This window comes from Maylandia zebra, linkage group LG9, assembly GCF_041146795.1.
Source record: "Maylandia zebra isolate NMK-2024a linkage group LG9, Mzebra_GT3a, whole genome shotgun sequence".
NCBI classification, from domain to species: Eukaryota; Metazoa; Chordata; class Actinopteri; order Cichliformes; family Cichlidae; genus Maylandia; species Maylandia zebra.
Window position 1 is genome coordinate 36,141,110 of NC_135175.1, and position 19,374 is coordinate 36,160,483.

Here is a 19,374-nt window from a genome sequence, read left to right on the forward strand (position 1 = left end):
CTAAATCCAACCAAACTGCAGCTGAAAGAATTCAAATCTAATCAATCAAGTCAACTAAAAATAACCAATGATGAGTGGCTTTCTGCATCTCTCAGGACTCAAACCCCACCCTCCCAGGTGAAAGTCTGATCCGTTCGTCCAACACTACCTGCTGCCTCACCTGACAGACCGAAGTGTTTCTGCCAGAATCCCTGAGATCAAACTTCTCCCTCTTTTTACACAAGTTGCAAAGTTATTACATCACAGCGACGTGATTGGCCAGCGGCAGTGATGGTGCTGTAGTTTGTAGGAAAGACAAAAACACCTGGATATCACCTCAGATTCCTCAGACCTCGGATCAGGAACAAAACCTGCCGCTACATCGCATCCTGCATTAATGGACTATGGTTTGCTCCGTTTAGGAAACCTGTTTTCATTTCCCAAACGTATTCTCTGGGAGCAAACAGCGGCCCAACAAACAGAGTCAGCCGCTCTGAGACCCAGAGGCGATGTCTCCCCGGCTGAAATCTACGATGGATGGTAATTACCGGCGAAGGCAGCGAGCTGGATGTGGATGGCCCCCGTGTTATTAATGAAAGCTAATGAAGGCTGCGGCTCTGATCTCCTCTCCTCCCTCCATCGCTGAAGGATGGAGGGAAGCAGCCAGCTGGGTTCATTTAGACTCACACAGACGGACCTCATGCCTTCATATTTCTCTGAATGTGTGAGTGAAAAAACACTCAGTGCTGGGTTTCACCCAACTCAAGAGCGCCGTCACAGCGGCAGAGACGTGCCCGGGTTTGAATTCAGCTGGTACTGAACATTTACTCCACAAACCTGCCAAATATGCTCCGTCCCATATTTAAACACCACAACTTTGATAAACACTGACATTAAAATGAAACCAAAGAAACCTCACGAGCCTTTTCAATTAGAGTTGCAGTAGAGCTGCACGATTAATCGTTAGAAAATCGCGATCTCATTTCCAAATGACAATGATTTAAAAAAAAAAAAAAAAAAAGACGACGACGATTGTACCGCATTTTGATCCGGGACGTAATCTGCATGAAAACAAGCGCTCACTCGTCCTGCTCAACAAATGACAAGGGCGGAGCCCTATACCACGTGATACACAAGCTGTGCTGTGTGATGCTAAAATTAGCAGGAAAAAACAACGGAGAGCACGTCAGGGATGACGAGAAAGTGACAGGAGAAAATCCGTCCCGGTCAACCACCCAAACATCAATAACGGGAACCTTATACAGCGCTTCTCTATACACGTCGAACTCCCGCAGGCACAAAGAAATTACGGAGGCTATCACTTATCACCTGACCAAAGATATGGCTCCCATCAACACTGTGCAAAACGAGGGATTTAGGAAAATGATCAACACCCTAGACAAACGCTACACAGTGCCGTCCCGCAACTATTTTTCTATTGTTGCACTACCTGCTCTGTACACGCAGCGTCGAGCAACGGTGGAGACGGAATTTCAAGCAGTACAACATTTTGCGGCAACAACAAAACGTGAGACATTTGTTGTTTTTATGTTTATTTATTGTTTTTATGTTCAGTCTCAACTGTTACAAAGTTGATGTGCAGTTAATAAGTGCAATAAATATTTATACTGGAAAAGAAAATCGTGAGAGAATCGTGATCTCAATTCTAAGCCAAAAAATCGTGATTCTCATTTTATGCAAAATCGTGCAGCCCTAAGTTGCAGTATCATGTGTGGGTCCACGGTGTAGTCGTCCACATGTTTGCCTTACGGATCAAAGGTTTCCAATATTCTCTCCATTAAACTCTTTATTACTCTTTCTGCTGTGTACATACAAAGAGACGCCTGCATCTTCTGTGCCTTAAGAGTGAAGCTAACACTGAAGTGTCAAAGCTGCAGTCTTTCTAATGACCAGCAGAGGGCGGCTCCTCTGGTTCAAGATCATCTGTTAGTACAGCAGCCATGCTATTGGTCAGATAACCGACCAATAACAGCGCAAACACACTCCAGCGGTCCACTTCAGTTAGCTGAGGTGAAGCCTAGCAGACAGCTAGCAGCTACAGCCACCTGTCAGTCAAAGAGGCCACGCCCCTAATAATGCAAACTTTTTGCAGTCTGCCTCAAGTGGACATTAGAGGAACTGGTTGTTTTTCACTAATAAACTGGCTGAAATGTTTTCAGGAGTAAAAAAAGGAAACTTATTGTTAGTTTGTACATTTTAAGCTTCGATGCTAACATCTGTGCTCTCATCATTAACCACAGCAGGCTAACAGAGTGCCAGCTCGAACTAAACCCACGCCTAATCCCGCTGCCGTGGATCGGTCTCCTGTGTGTCCCGACCGTGTGAGGAACTTATCATCATGAAAAAAGTGTGAATCATCGCCGCAGATGTTCCCCTCAGTCCACTTCCTGCAGCCCTTTGATTTGGACTTTCTCCAGCTTCTCACCGACACTTCAAAGCATCACCTCGTTCTGACGCTTACTTCCAGTTTTTCTGCCAATTAAAGCAGAGATCGGGTTTGTTTACATCGGCCGCACTCGCTTCAATCCCCGCAGCCCGAGTGTGACATTAAACACAGCAAATACAGCCAAATCCCAGGAAAGCCGGCGCCGTAAATGTGTCTGCGTGCAGCGTGACGGAGGTCAGAGCCATAAAATATTCATTCAGAAATAAATGCAAAGGCCCGATGTTGTTGCACTTAATGCCTGGAATGACATTCAGGAAATTTGGAAAGTAGTTTCTCTATCACATTCAGTCGTTTTAAATTGTGAGCCGCTCATGTTTTATTCAGCACTTTGGCTAAATGTCAGCTCACATCATTAGTTAAGCCGCTGATGTGTTTGGGTGCAGTCTGGGTTTTTCTCTTATTTTCTTTTTATTGTCGATAAAAATGAAGAGAAAACACTCGCAGTGGATGCAGGACGCACACACACACCTGTCCAGCTGCTTCAGGCTGCAGGTGCAGAGGAGGAGGCCTGAGGAGTGGAGGTGATGGATGGATGGAGGGGTGGGTGGGTGGATTGGAAGTGATCAGTTTCGGGTCACGGGCTGATGTGTCCGAGATGGATTCTTCCGCCGCTCTGAACGGGGGAGGAAGCGATCGATGGGAGGAACGTCGGGGGCCTTGATCCGCCAGGCAGAAAGCAGCCAGAGAGTGAAAACTCAATCTGCAGCTCACAGCGTGATTCAAGGTGAGAGCGAAGCGGCCGACAGTTCAAACAAACTCATACGGACTCAGCGAGGAGTTCCTCCGCTCTCAGCGGCTCGCAGCACCACGCAGACAGCTTTGTTAGGCCTGAGACGAGGCGAGGATTGCACGCCTGCCTGATCACCAAACGAACTTCTTCCAAAGTCTGCAGAAAGTTTGCACACCTTTAAAATTCATGCTTTTTGCATTTATATTTGCACCCATCAGTGCTCCGGAGTTTCTTTTTGCTCAGGATTATTGCTTCATGCTTATTGAAGATGGGAATGAACGCATGTAATGTGTGGGCGCCACGCTGCTGCTCGGTGCGTGGTGTGGAGACCCAGGCCGAGTTTCTGGTTTCAGACATCAAAGCCTCGGTCCTGGAAACACTCAGCACGAGGACGACATTCAGCAGAAACAACCAGGCCTGCGGTCACAACACAGTTTCACTCCACCTGTCCTGACCGCTGACCTCCGACCTCAGTAGAGAAGACCGACGTCCAAGCATTCATTATTGAGCTCCTGCTGAGCCGTCCATCAGTCGGCGCCACGGCGAGGACCTTCACTCTCCTCCTCCATCGCCTCAGAGATTCAACAGTCTGTGTTTCAGACCAGCTGAAAGCAGCTAATTTATCAGGCAAATCATGGAAAGTCAGGATTTTCAAGGCAAATCCAAAACTTTCTTTCACTGCCTGTTTGGAGGAGACGCTGCTTCTGGGTCTGAACGTCTGAGCTCGAATCAGAACAAAGATTCATGAACGTTTCAGAAGCAGCAGGAGGGCGAAGAGCTGCTCCAGGTCGACGCGTCACGTTCTGCCCAAAACACCACAACGTGCAGTCAGGGGCCAATCAGCTCGCTCCAAAAGACCACCGTACAGGACACGCACACACAGACACCCACGTAAACTCACACAGCGGACTAAAAATACAGAGATGACAACCAACGATATCGTCAGCTGTTTCTTTTTGTAACAAACACACAAACTAACACATCAGCATGAACACACACACACACACACACACACACACACACACACACACACACACACACACACACACAGCAGTGTCATTGACCTTTCCACTCAAAGACAGCAGGGCATCAACAAACAGGATGAGTCTGTGACCTTTCACACATCCACTGCTAAAGATCATACTGTACACACACACACACACACACGCACACACACACACGCACACATACGCACACACACACACGCACACACACACACACACACACACGCACACACACGCACACACACGTCCATCTTTGTGAGCGCGCTCAGTGATGCGAGTCAGGCAGTGAGGGTGGGAGTCGTGGCGTTGACGGTTACATCAGATCTGATGGACAGCTGAAGTTTTCCTTCTTGACCATAAACGACGACTACGTCACGTTTGCACCACCCTCAGCTCCGCTCACACAGCCTGACTCTGCAGCAGCTAGTCTGCATTAAGGGCTGAGGTGGTCTGCGAGCAGCGCGCCATGACGACCTGCCGTGTCTGTCGTTTGTAAATGACGTCACCTCTGACGATACCGTCCCCGTGAACGTCTCTGCGTCCGCTGTCCTGCAGGAGACGTTTGAAGGCTGCGTCGGCAGCTGCGAGTGAACATTTGGAGGTTTAAATCACTGAAGCAGTGCTTTGACTACACGACGAGCTCACAGCATCTGCAGAATATTTAAAAACAGTCACATTTATCCTCTCTGTTCACTTCCTGCCGTCTCTAATCAGGCAGAGACACTGTAAGGGCTAAACCAGTCGGAACTCAGCAAACCGAGCAGCAGAGAAGACAGCGAACGCCTCGTCACCGTCCACAGACTTCACCTGTGAGGAACTCCGTCTGACGGCTTTGTTAGGGAAGCCTGAGAGAGGCTCAGCTGATATCAGTGAGCTGTAACACCGACTGCTGGTGTTAATGATCACGGCTCCTTTAGGAGCACACTCAAATTCATCGGAGTCACACAGGACAGGAGGCCGAGCTGAAGACGCTCACATGTTCACTGGGAGATGGAATGAGTCCATCAGAGGGACGGATGTTTGGACATGTGCAGAGGAGGGAGGGTCATGGATGTAGTGAAGGAGAACAGCTGGAAGAAGGAGGCTAAACATCCTCCTGCTAAGAGGTGATGTCGGCGTTCCTGACGGAGAAGCAGATGAAGCCAAAGAAACAAACAGAGATCAGAGCCGGTCTGAGGCGGTGCTGGGACGCCATATTTAAATATTCAAACCGTTCCCAGTGAAACATCCACACCTCGTGGATATTTATGATCCTTCGTGACCATTTCTTGTTTTAAAAACTATCATTTTTTCAGTTTCCAGTAATCTCGGACTTCACAGTTTAAGCAATAAAGTAAAAATTCAGAACATCGTCTCCAACATTGTCCAGAAACTGTCCCGACACGCACGGGACGAATTACAAACCACTTTCAATAAAACTGTGTGTAAACTTTAACGTTCAGCCTCGTCTCAGCGCGTCAGACGATCGGGAGAAGAAGAACCAACAGAAAATCCATCAGACAAAGAAGAAAAGATCCAAAATACAAACGGAGGTCGTTCTGCAGGAAGTGACATCACGCCTCTCATGAACGTTAGCTCCTGTTTATGCAAAGATAATGATCAAGTTTCTGAAAACTACAAGTACAGCTGAGGTTTCCCTGTGATCTAGTAGTTTATCACATGCAGCTCTCTGCTGTGACGTTTGAGTGTCAACGTGACGCGCTGGGACGACTTCAAGCCTACAACAGATAAAGAAACACACGTGACCACATCACACGTAACACGAGTGACAACAGGTTGGCTATTTCACACTTCCTGTCACAGTCAGGCTGCAGGGGGCCGTCCTTAAACCAAGACCAATCAAACTGCAAAGCTCATCAAAGGTAACATCCTATCACAGAAAATACATTTACACCATTACAGGAGGGACTAACTCCACCCTTCAGCCAGCAGTGGACACATCCACCCAGACTGACAGCAAATGACACATGCAGATGTCCATACAAGAGTCCGTCACACATGTTGACTGTTAAATATTGATGAAGTTACAACCCCGAGTAAAAATGTGGCTGTGATTGGTGACCATGCTGCGGTCAGCAAGCATTTAAAGAGAAGTTCGACGTGTGTGAAGAATGATAGAAACTGGAACTCTGAGATTATCTACAATGACCCTAAAACCACAGCAAAGCCTGACCGAGGGCAGCTCCTGCACAAAGATGAGGCTCTCTGTAGACCAGCAGAGGTTTAAGGGCTGTCATAATGTCAGGAGACTTCCAAACATGTTAAATGAAAAACACAGCAGTGCGAGCTCTAAATACATATCCAGCACTCAGAATCGAAACTGCTTCTGAGGTACAGATCAGCTCAAACATTCCTCAGATGGATCCAACTACTACACACAAATCCCAACTAACGACAACATCTCAGAAGCTCTTGATTCACAGCGATGAGTCAGAGCTGTGCTCCATCACTGCAGCAGAGCCTGTGGCCACAGCAGTGAGGGAGACACCTCCTTATTACTTTGTTTGCAGATATTATTCTTCAGGACAGACATAACTAAATGATTCCCACTCCGGTGAGGTCACCTGTAGATATTGGAGAGTTTTTAAAATTAATAACTCCAACTGGACCCATCATGAACGTAGGCATCAAAATTCTCCAGAAATTAATTAATTTTTTAAGATCTCCTGTTAAACATCATGGAAACATTAAACCGACGGTCAAATTGACCTTCATCTCTGATTGGACGAATAAACATTATAAAATCGATGATCTTATCTAAATTTCACCACCAGAACCAGCTTTGTTCTGTGATGAGAAACGAGCTGTTATTTGTATTTGTATATTTGTATATGGATGGGGCGTTTCCTATATTTGATCAATTATGTGAAAAACGTTTATTGAAATATTGACATGCATCCACATCCAGACGGATGACGAATATTCCAGAGGTGTCAAAAACAGAAACGTCTACTGGACACGTGGAAGGAGACGTCTACTTTCTTTATAATTTATTAATGTCTGCTGTAAATATTCAGCAGTGAACAAATTAAAAGCCAAAGACAAGAAGACACAGATGGACCAGGCTGGATGAATCTACCCAGTGGACTTTACGCAAACACAGAAACAGACTAAGCAGAAAGTGTATTTACTTGGTACATAATGAGACTTTTCAGACCACATCACTAAAAAATTTGAAGCACAACTGGAGGATATCAAGGAACAAAACAAACAAAGTGCAGCTATGGTTGCCAGCTTGGCTAAGGCTGTAGAGTTTAATGCTGCAGAGATAGTTGATTGCAAATTGAAAGTTGTTAAACTGGCAAATGCGAATGAACAGCTGCTTAAAGAAAATGAAGACTTGAAAAGAAGAGTGAGAGAACAAGAGCGCTACCGAATGAGGTGGTGCCTAAAACTGAAAGGGGTGAAGGAAGACAAAGATGAAAACATTAGAGTGAAGGTTTTGCAAACGCTTCAGAAGATTGCCCCTGACTTGAACTTAGAAGAGGCCGTTGATATTGTCCACCGCTTAGGGAAACGAGTTGATGGCAGAAACAGAAACATCATTATTCTATTCACACAGAGGCGAATTAAAGAAGAATTGTGGAGGCGTACCAAAGACTCTTCAACCTGCAAGCAAGAAGGCATCAGCTTCGCGGAGATGTTGCCGCAGGAGGACATACAAGATCGACAGCGCCTATGGCCTCTGGTGGAGGAAGCAAGACGTGCGGGTAAACGGGCCTACTTTCGTGGTCCACATGCCTTCATTGATGGACGCAAAGTTGAGGAAAGACAGGAGAACTAAAAATGACAAAAACTGAAATAGTGGAAACTTGTTCGCGGTCTGAGGAGCTCAGCATTTAGTACTTTTTTTTCTTCTTTTTCTCACGTGGTGAGTGATATTCTGTCTATAGTTCATGTTGAATGTTAACATTTGTTTTGGTTCTTTAAATGTTAGGGGTTTAAGAGAATCTGTTAAAAGAAAAGCCTTATTTTTGTACTGCAAAGGTAAAAAATCAAACTGTATTTTTCTACAAGAGACTCATTCATCTGATAGTGATGTATCTTTTTGGTCAAACCAATGGGGCAGCAAAATCCTGTTTAGCCATGGCTCAATGAGGTCGGGGGGTGTAGCAATTTTATTCAATAACTTTCCCGGGGATCTTGTAATACAACGAACTGACTTGAATGGTCATTGGTTGATTGCTGTAATGAGAGTTGAAAGTTTGTTTTTCATTTTAGTCAACGTTTATGGATATAACAATGAAAGTCAGAATAAAATTATGTTAGAAGATATAACTTCAAATATTTTTGAACTTAAAGGTCGATACCCTACAGAATACATTTTAATGGGTGGTGATTGGAATATGACTCCTGATGAATGGACTGATAGATGGCCCTCAAGGACAGGTAGACCACAAAAAAATAACCTAATTATAGAATTTTTGATTAATAACAACTTGACAGATATTTGGAGAGTAAGAAATCCAGAAATTAAGAGCTTTTCCTGGTTTAAACCAAATGGAGCTTGTAAATCTAGAATAGACTATTGGCTAGGAAGTGACATCATTCTTAGCCACACTGTAAAAGTTGCAATGTCAAATGCACCTCTATCTGATCATTGCTTTATTGAACTGTGCTTAGAATCGGAAATTAGACAATCAAATAAAAGAACTTATTGGAAGTTCAATGCCAAACTTTTACAAAATGAAGACTACTGCAACATAGTCAAAAAAATTATAAAAGATATTATGGCTGATCATCTAATTGTAGGATATATCAATAAATGGGAATTCATTAAATTCAAAATTAGAGAATTTAGTATTCAATTCAGTAAAAACACAAGTCAAAAGCAAAGAGAATATGAATGTAAATTATTCCAAGAAATTACTTATTGCTGTAGTAAAGATGATCTAAATACCCAAGAAAGGAGTAAACTTATGGAGTTGCAAACTAAATTAGATCAGCTCTACCTAAATAAAGCAGAAGGAGCTTTTGTGCGTTCACGGGCCAAGTGGATTGAGGAGGGGGAAAGAAATTCTTCATATTTTTTTAATTTAGAAAAGAGCAGACAGAAAAGAAATTTTATATCTTCTCTGTTAATTGATGGCATTGAATGTGACGACCCTAAAATTTTGGAGAATGAAACTTATACATTCTATTCCAATTTATACTCCTCACAGTTCTCCCAAGCAGATTGTGATGTCTTTTTTGATCAAATAGATAATCTGATCCCTAAAATTGATGAATCCTTTAAGGAATTATGTGAATCTGACTTCAGAATTGAAGAGTTAGATGCATCTATTAAGAAAATGGCACTTAATAAATCCCCTGGTCCAGATGGGCTTACAGTTAATTTCTTCCAATTTTTTTGGGAAGACTTACGGGAAATTTTATTCAAAGCTATACTGGCCAGTATTGAAAAGGGAGAATTGATGTCTAGCATGAAACAAGGATTAATTACATTAATTCCTAAACCAAACAAAGATAAACGACAATTGGATAACTTAAGGCCCATAACTTTATTAAATACAGATTATAAAATTTTCTCTAGCTCAGTTGCAACAAGGCTCAAACAAGGGGTTTCAAGTATAATTAGTGAGACACAATCAGGGTTTCTGAAAGACAGGAACATTCATAATAATATCAGATTGGTTTTAGACTTACTGGACTACAATGATCTGATTAGTGATGACAGTTTTATTCTTTTCTTGGACTTTTATAAAGCTTTCGATTCAGTAGAACATCCTTTTATTTTAGAAACACTAACTCGATTTGTATTTGGGGATAAATTTAGGAAGATAATAGATATACTGTATAATGATATAAATAGCTCTGTGTCATTAGGCTATGGCACTGGTAAAAGATTTGGCGTCAAAAGAGGAATTAGGCAAGGGTGTGGAAGCTCTCCGTTGTTGTTCATAATGGTTGTGGAGATGCTCGCAATTCTAATTAAAAACAGCAGCGTTGCCGGAATTGAGATTATGGACAATTCTTTAATAATTAGTCAACTTGCGGATGACACTACTCTTTTCTTAAAAAATGAACATCAGATTCCCCTGGTAAAACAAATAATCACTACATTCTCAAAAGCTTCAGGCTTAAAGTTAAATTTAAATAAATGTGAACTATTGGCATTAAAGGAGTGTAATTCACAATTACTGTAAATAATTTCCCCCAGGGATCAATAAAGTATTCTGATTCTGATTCTGTACGATATAAAGGTGAAGAGGGAGGTAAAATATTTGGGCATCACAATTTCAAAAGATCACAAAGTCTTAGAAAAAGTAAATATTTTAGATAATGTTGACAAATGTAAGACAATCCTAAATAAGTGGTTACAAAGAGACATCACAATTTTTGGAAGAATATTATTAACCAAAATGGATAGTTTATCTAGATTTATATATCCAGCTTACTCTCTATCAATATCGAATAAAGTTATTAAAACAATTAATAGCTTGAATTTTAATTTTATTTGGAGGAATAAGTGCCATTATATATCTAAAGATGATTTGGTTAAACCATACATTGAAGGCGGTGGAAACGCAATTGATTTTGACATAATGAATGGTGTTTTGAAACTTAAATGGTTAAAATCCTTCCTAAATAATCCACACTCCATTTGGTTTTTTATACCAAGTAAGGTCTTTAACACACTAGGGGGTATCGACTTTCTCCTAAAGTGTGACTTTGAAATTACTAAGCTACCTGCTAAACTCTCTGAATTCCATAAACAGGTCCTTCTTTATTGGAAAATGTTATTTAAACATAATTTCACTCCACATAATAGCCCAATTTGGAACAATAGATATACTGATGAACAGAAAATCTATTTTTATTCAAGATTGGTTATCAAAAGGTGTTTGGGCAATTGCCCATTTTGTAGATGAGGAAGGACATGTTCTAGGACATCAAGATTTTTGCCAAAAGTTTAATATCCAATGTTCTAAAAGTAAATTTAATCGGGTTATAAAATCCATTCCATTGTCACTTAAAAACATAGTTGTAAATGATATAATATATTCTGACATCTCCCCCAAGTTAAGGCAATTATATATAGATGGTATTCGATTTTGTGATGTTAAATGCAACAATAAGTTTCTTAGATCTTCATTAAGGAGTCTTTATTCTCCAAATTTACTTAGACGTAATTACATATTAAAAGATTTCCAAAGGGAAGAAATTGAAAAAATAAGAACTGATTATATCACCTTCCCTATCCCTCCTAAAGGGAAAGAAGTCCAATTTAAAATCTTGAATAAAATTTACCCGACAAATAGACTCCTTGGTGCTAGATTCAAAATAGAAACGGGTAATTGTGTATTTTGTGAAACAGAAGAGGAGGATTTGGACCATCTATTCTTTTTGTGCAATTTTATACAAATATTTTGGTTGGATTTTCATACCTGGCTTTATTCCAGTGGGATTCAAATTACCCCATTTACCTTAAATATGATAATGTTTGGAGTGTTTTTGAAAGAAAAGAAAGCTAATTATGGTGTTAATGTGTTATTAATCTTGTGTAAGTATTTTATACATAAATGTCGCTTTTTTAAGATTAAACCAACACTGGCTCACTGGAAAAACGACCTAAACCTGTTGGTTAAATCTTTGACTTTAGTTAAAAAGAAAAAGGCTGCTTTTTTTGTTTCCTTTGTAGAAGATTTTGATTTAGTAAGTTAATAATCTGTTAATTTATGTGACCCCATCTTTATATTTTATTTTCACTATATATGAAAGTTGCTAATATGTAAGAAATGTTTATTCTCTGAATCTGTAATATATGGTGCATTTTGTTTGTATGTTTATATTACTAATAAAAAAAAATAAAAATAAAAAAAAAACCCTTCCCATCACTACAGGTTTACACCACCAGGCCTGGCAGTAGGACAACACACCGACAGCACCACCTGCGCACACGCCTGCCCTCAGGTACAGTCTGACTAACAGGCCTGTAGGCTGGACATGGAAAACATTTGTTTTTGTTTTAATGAAACATAATCTTGCCTTTCTGTCCACGGAGCAGGTTTAGCTGAAACTCTGAGTCAGTTACCATGGTAACAGACCAGGTGACTGACAGGAGTCACTCTTGGTTAATGACGTCAGAGTAGTCAAAGGTCAGAGGAAGAAGTTAGCACCACAGATCAGCGTGTCAGCTACAGGTGTGTGACGTCAGACCTGATGGAGGGTTTAGATAACCCCACAGGAAGGTCACACCTAACGCCACGTGCACGCCCCTGTTTGTGCCGCCCCCCCCCACCACACACACACACACACACACACACACACACACACACACACACACACACACAGAGTCCCCAGCTGTCAGACGAGCAGCTGCCATGCTGACCCGTAAAAAGCCCTCTGAGCGTGGAAGTTCCGCGCTGCGTGGGCCGGTATGCTGCTGTCCCACAGTGGGGCTCGTGGACCAGCTTGTGGTCCATTCATGAACGTGGATTTAAAGGCTCACGTGCGTTATGAGAGGTTAGAGGAGCACCGCGAACTCACCTCCTGTCACTCCAGCGCCGGATGCTGTGAAGGCGTCGGGAGCGCGCCTGCGTGATCACTGCGAGTTCAGGTCAGAGTAAATTAAACTTCCTGTGAGCGCGAGGCTCTTTGTGACACTCACAGCTTAGAGTGTCACGTGGGGTCACACCGATAAAGCGGAAGCGGAAAACAATCCGCCGGCGTCTCGTATTTCTGCGCAGGCGCTCCTCGGTCAGCCTCGTGCCCGGGTCCTTCAGCTCAGAGCGTCGCGGAAGGATCTGCGCAGTCGCAGACAGCATGGCGGCGGCTGCACGATCGCAGGTGATGTCTCTGTACAGGACGATGCTCCGAGAGAGCGCGAAGTTCCCGTCATACAACTACAGGTGAGACGATTCTGCGTGCGCGCCCCCGCTGGTAGCCGCGGGAGACGCTCGCGCCTGTGTTTACGTTGGGTGTGCTGACGGGTTAGGGGTCACGTGACTGCGGGGCTCAGGCTGCAGGTTCGGGGCGTGAGTACGCAGGCGCTCAGGTGTTTCATCCTCAGGGGGTGAGCGTGTGAACCTAACGGTCGTTTAATACCTGTACGTGTTGCACTGTGAGTGTCTGCTGGAGGTGATGGAGGTACACGCAGGTGTGTCTTGTTGCAAAGTTGAACTTAATGGGTTCAGGTGACCAGGAGACCTGATGTAGACACGTCAGAGATGCTGACACTGAGCCACATCCCTCCTCATCCTCCTCCTTCACCAGGAGAACTTTGAAAGCTTTGGTAAAGAAGTTTGTCTCGGAGCGTCTGGACCGGCTCTGGTCTCGTTGGTGACAGGATTAGTTCTGATATCTGGAACCAACTGCGTCCTGAAGATGATGCGACAGGAGGTCACATGACAGAGAGGCAGGGCGGTGATGTCACTGAGGCTGGGATTTCACAGGAAGTGACTAAATTGCCTCAAAGTAAACTTTATTGTCATCTCTCTATATAGAGTACAGACGACAAGGCTACATCTGAAGTTTGTCACACTTCCTCCTGCTGCACTGTAGCTCCGCCTCCATTCAGTTTCACTGCAGGCAGAAGGAACGGGGACCTTGAACTCACCGTGAACTTTAGTTTTAAAAGTCAGGTTTTCTAACAGCTGCAGACAGGAGGTGATCCAAGGATCTTTTCCATCCTTGGCTCCTTTCATCAAGGACGCTCCCTCGTTTCCTCTGCTGTAGGAAGTCATGAAGGAAGCACCTTTGTTTGGAGCCGTGGGTCAGCGCCATTATTTTAGCCTTCATATGGAGTGGCAGCCCAAAAGTCCTGCGTGTTTTTGTGTGTTTGAGGATGATTTTTATTTGTCAGCCCGACATCCATCGATCTGTCTGTCCGTCTGTGTCTCTGTGTCTCTGTCTGTCTGTCTGTGTCTCTGGCTGTCTGTCTGTGTCTCTGGCTGTCTGTCTGTGTCTCTGTCTGTCTGTCTGTGTCTCTGGCTGTCTGTCTGTGTCTCTGGCTGTCTGTCTATAGTTTAACCTGCTGAAGCGCGCTGGCTGTTTTCTGGACACGATGACATGACTTCAGGTATCTAACAGCGTTGGGTATGAGAGCAGGCAGCTGGTCGGGCTCCATGCAGCTGCTTAGTGCTACGTTTGTTGCTGTGACTTTGTTTGGATGGGTGGCATCATCATCATCATCATCATCATCAGGGCTCAAACTCTGTTCTTTATTTGGAAAAACAGAAGATGACAAACGGGTCACAGAGGCTCTGAGCTGCTCATTAAGTAACAATCACTGTGAAGTAAAACTGAAAACTAATGAGAAACAAGTGTAATCAGAGTAATCAGACTCCACCGGAGGCTCCGCTAAGCTTCACTGCACCTCACATCGTTGCGTTTTTAGAGCCTTTTCTGCGATTCGTATAAAATTTGAAAATTTTGAAAAGCTGTGAAATTTTCTCTTATATTAAAAACTTTGCAGCATATATATTTTAAAAGCAGTCTTTTGACCCACTTTCAGCCTGAACATGAAAACAAACCTTGACAGTTTTTCATGTTCATCTTAAACTTGGCCTCAGAATTAAAAACGTGCTGGATGTGGTCGATGGACCCTTTTAAGAACGTGTAAGTCAGAAGTGATGGAGCAGAAGCTCCACGCTGGGCTCAGATGGAGCGATGAGTCTGCCGACCTCCACCTGATGGAGGATCAAAGCAGCAGAGAGCTTCCTTCCTCCTGCTGCGTTCACACCAAACAGGAAGTTCCTCCTCTGACAGTCGAGCAGGCGCAGTGAGCGGGTGGAGGAGAACTATCAGGCTGGTCAGGCCTCGGTCGAGGTGACCTGTGAGGCTGAACAGGTGAAGGTGGAGTCCACACCCGGCTCCGCCTTCAGCAGAGACCCGTTCGTTCCTCCTCCCCGTGCTACATGATTAAAACGGGAGGAGTTGGAGTCTGACTCTGCCTTTCTGAGGTGAGTCTGGGACGCCGTCTGCAGCTGTGACAGCACTCGGCGCTCCGCACGGACATCAGAGAGTCGCCGCTCCCCGCTCGCCTCCGCGCGGAGCGCCGCTGTGTTGAATTATTGAACGGCCAGATGAGAGGTGGCCTCCTCCTGCTGCCTCTCCAAATAAAATATATTCATCCCGCCTGCCCAGAGGCAGACAGCTGGCTCGGCCCGCCGCCTCAGACGTACGTGTGTGTGTGTGTGTGTGTGTGTGTGTGTGTGTGTGTGTGTGTGTGTGTGTGTGTGTGTGTGTGTGTGTGTGTGTGTGTGTGTGTGTGTGTGTGTGTGTGTGTGTGTCAAACTTCGGTTAGTTCATTACCACATCAATAACGCTGGTGTCTTTCTGCGGGTGGAGTTCAGCTCCTTCAGCTGCAGTCCTGCTGAGAGGACGTGGTCCTCTGTGACTACATGTACCAGCATGCTCTGCTCCTGAAACCACGTTACTGTGACACCAGCTGCTACAGAAATGAAACTAAATCAGGAAGCTCGAGTTTGAAGAAATGCATGAAACAGGAGAGTCTGTCCTCCTGGGTTAGACGGGCCCTCAGGTGGGCACCCACCAGTGTGGGCACCCACCAGTGTGGGCACCCACCAGTGTGGGCACCCACCTGTGTGGGCACCCACCTGTGTGGGCACCCACCTGTGTGGGCGTGCAGCTGAAAGTTAAGGTTTTCTTCTCTCAGTTTAGTTTTTATTAGTTTCAGTGTTCATTTTAGTCTGATTCTATCGTCATTATTGAGGGCATGTGTCAGGAGTGTCGGAGTAACCACGTCCATCAAAGCCTCGTCAGGACGTTTCAAAAGTGTCTTTTTACCAAACTCTCAGATAATGAAACCAACAGTGTTAGTTCACTCTAAGAGCCTGTGTTTTGCTCTGAGGTTTCCTCCTGTGAAAAGGGAGTTTTTCCTCCCCACTGTCTCCACCCTGTGCTCACAGGCCTGAGTGAGTCTCTCTGGACTGTTGCAGAGTCTACCGTATGAATATGAGGCGACTGTAGTTGTGATTTGGCGCTGTATCAACAATATTACAGTTCAATTCAATTTTATTTATATAGCGCCAAATCACAACAAAAGTCGCCTCAAGGCGCTTCATACATACAGAGAAAAACCCAACAATCATATGACCCCCTATGAACAAGCACTTTGGCGACAGTGGGAAGGAAAAACTCCCTTTGAACAGGAAGAAACCTCCAGCAGAACCAGGCTCAGGGAGGGGCGGGGCCGTCTGCTGTGATTGGTTGGGGTGAGAGCATCCTGCATGTTTAAACGTGTGCTTTTGGTTAAGCTTTGCAGGCTGTGTGAGGGCGGCTGCAGCTGAGCTCTGGTTTACTTGTGTTTTGATCGCAGGCTCGTTTTCTGCTGTTTCTGTGTCAGAATCATTTTCACATAGTTGTTTTCTAACGTTAAGAGCAGCCTCGGGGTGAGAGCGGCGCAGCAGGGGCCTCGGGTTTACCAGCCAGTCTGCTGCCAGTCACAAAGTGGAGCCATTACGATCTTCCAGGAAAAAGTGCATGAAAACAAATGAAAAGAAGCGAGAGCGGGAGAGTGGCGTTTAATCCTCCTAAGCCTCAGCTTGTGCTGGAGCCGTGTACCTGCGCGCTCGCCGGGTTGTTGTGGAATGACCTGAATATGCCAGACGTTGCTGCAGGCTGTGTTTTGTTGTTTCGCTGTCTTCCTTCCTGGGAGGAGAGGTGGGAGACTTTGGCTGAATTTGGAGGGCTTTGCCAGAGAGGGGGAGGAGCAGGATAAACAGGCGTCGGATGAAACATTCATGATTCTCTGCAGGAAAATTAGATCATTGCTGCAGCTGAAAGGTCGGAGCGAGGCCGGCGCATAAAGTCAAAGGCCAATACATTAGGAACAGGTTGGAGAAGAAGGTTAAAACAGCGTTCCTGTGATGACGGGACGGGGTGACACCCGGCTGACAGCTGTGGAGCTCATGAACATTTTACTGCAGTGCACCCGGAGACCAGCAGGGGGCCCCGCTTTGCTTTGTTTTCTAATTATGTAAAAATGTAAATTTCTCCCTGTTTTTATTTCTCGGGGAATTCAGGACCTCTGCAGGTCCTTGAGCAGCCTTAAAACAAATCTTTGAATATTGTTAGAATTTCATTATGATTCCCAGAGCTGGGAATAACGAACAGTCTTTAACCACAGAGCAACACAGCCAGCATCTCTGACCGCTCTCCCGTTTAAGCTCTGTCCTGTCTCCTGGTTCCTCGCCGCATCTCCTCGCTTGGATTTCCGTTTCCGGGAAGCGGATGAAGGAGCAGGGAGGCCAGTGTGGCGAGGGTCCAGGCCCCGAGCGGCGTGCTCGCGTGATTTCTCTCAATGTACAACATGCACGTTAACACTCTCATCCTTAGACTCAGTGACAAGCTCACACACTGTGTAGTCGATGGACACGCCCACTCTGGTGACCTCGAGCTGCCGCCATCTTGGCCTGGAGCGAGGCCTGGTTGGCGGACAGCTCGTGCGTCGTTGCTCCAGGATGAAGGTTGACAAGAGATCACAGTGAAATATGAAGGACTGAGTCAAAGGCGGAGACTCTATTGTGTTCTATTATGAATAGAGACGATAAATAAGTGAGTGACGAGCATGATGGTGGCAGCTTTAGCGGTGCTGTAGGCAGACGCTGCACGGACGCCTTCCTGGCCGCACGTTGCAGTAAGGTGGACGTTACACAGGGATCACAGAGGCAGCGGGCTGAGGAGGCGGTGCCGTGATGGGAGCTGGTGACGTCATCGCGGGGAGGAGGAGTTTATACGGGTCGTAGTTGATACAGGAGGAGGTGTGGCGGATGCATCACTGTCTCCTCCTGTTTGACCCAATTATAAAAGTCCGGTTTTATTCTGTGACCTCAGTAAGTCCTGATGTTTATGGAGTCTGAGGTCACAGAGCGAGCGCGGCTGCAGTCGCCCCCTGCAGGCCGTTAGAAATGGTGCAGGTTGAAGGAGCTCTGCAGTGTTAAAACCCTGCAGGCGGGATCCTGGCTGCCAGTAAAGCTCAGCTTTCAGCGCGGGGCAGCCGGCAGCCCGCTCTGTTTTATTTGTTTGTTAATTATGTAAAAACATTTCTACATGTTTTTATTTAGAAAGTGGATTCAGGGCGCCCGAGGGTCCTTGAATAACAAGTGCTTGTTACTGTGCGTCAGGATGGAACGACTCTCCTGCTGTGGCGCTGCAGCCTTGTGCTGCTTCTCCGACATGTGACGATCCGCTGAAGTCTCTCTCAGCCAATCTCACAAACTTGGCTGACATCCTGCGGTGTGCGCTCACCTGTTCCAGCTCACACACTGAAAATCCCTGCAGGGCCCACAGCCACAGGTGAGGCCCACAGACAAGGAGGGAGGGAGGGAGGTGAGGAGGAGGCAGAAGTAGGTCATCCTCTGCACCGGAGCAACAAAACACCAAAAACAAACTGATCCAGAGTTTGTGTCTCAGAGTCTTTCACTTTGTCCTCATCAGTATTTCCCCCTCCCCCTCACTCCTCTCTCTCTCCCTCCCTCCCCCTCTCTCCCCTCTCTCCTCTCTGTCTTCTTCTTCTCTCCCTCTCTCCCTCTCTCCTCTCTCCCCCTCCCCCTCTCTCCCCTCTCTCCCCTCTGTCTTCTTCTTCTCTCCCTCTCTCTCTCTTTCCTCCCTCTCTCCTCTCCCTCCCTCTCTCCCCTCTCTCCACTCTCTCCCTCTCTCCTCCCTCTCCCTCCACTCTCTCCCTCTCTCCCCCTCCCCCCCTCTCTCCTCTCTCTCTCCTCTCCCTCCACTCTCTCCCTCTCTCCCCCTCCCCCTCTCTCCCCTCTCTCCCCTCTGTCTTCTTCTCCTCTCCCTCTTTTAAAAATAGCTCTCCCCCTGACTTCGTCAGCCGTGTGCTGACAGCAGATAACAAACCTTCTGATGATGAAGTAATCGTGGACATCTCCTGCTTTTCACTCCTCCAGCCTTTCCCGCCCTCCTCTGTCCTTCCTCATCTCCTTCCCTCGCCTCCTCAGCTCCTCTCAGTTATTCTGCTTCCTTCCTTCTCGTCTCCTGGAGATCACACGACTGAATTCCCTCTGAAGTGACGACTCGCCCGAGTGCAGAGTTAGCTCGTTCACACAGGAAGCTTTCAAACACGAGTCTCCCTCGGTGCAGAGTCGCAGATCAATTATTCATGGAGTACGGTATCAGTGATTGTCAGTATTGATTCATAATCGACTGGTAAACTCAGATAACCTGATGCGTTAACAAAGTTAGACTTTAATTCTGCTGATCGGTGTGTTAGT

The 19,374-nt window shown here is 45.4% G+C and overlaps 3 protein-coding genes across 4 annotated transcripts in view; 2 read left to right on the plus strand and 1 right to left on the minus strand.

The window, feature by feature from the left end:
* fars2 (phenylalanyl-tRNA synthetase 2, mitochondrial) overlaps positions 1–12,803 on the minus strand; it is a 139,812-nt gene extending 127,009 nt beyond the window's left edge. Inside the window, exon 1 of one of the 2 annotated variants that reach the window (XM_024803668.2) lies at positions 12,671–12,801. The gene's annotated coding sequence lies outside the window, so the exon portion shown is untranslated. Of the gene's footprint in view, positions 1–12,670 lie in introns of both variants that reach the window. The other variant, XM_076888656.1, reaches the window with a different exon arrangement.
* The window catches only part of cidea (cell death inducing DFFA like effector a), a 281,200-nt gene that overhangs the window by 74,654 nt on the left and 187,172 nt on the right, over positions 1–19,374 (plus strand). The gene's annotated exons all lie outside the window — the stretch shown is intronic.
* Positions 12,863–19,374, plus strand: part of lyrm4b (LYR motif containing 4) — a 43,529-nt gene continuing 37,017 nt past the window's right edge. The window contains exon 1 of the mRNA XM_014410921.4: positions 12,863–13,032. Within this exon, the coding sequence (XP_014266407.1) occupies positions 12,947–13,032 (86 nt within the window). The 5' untranslated portion in view covers positions 12,863–12,946. The remainder of the gene's footprint in view (positions 13,033–19,374) is intronic.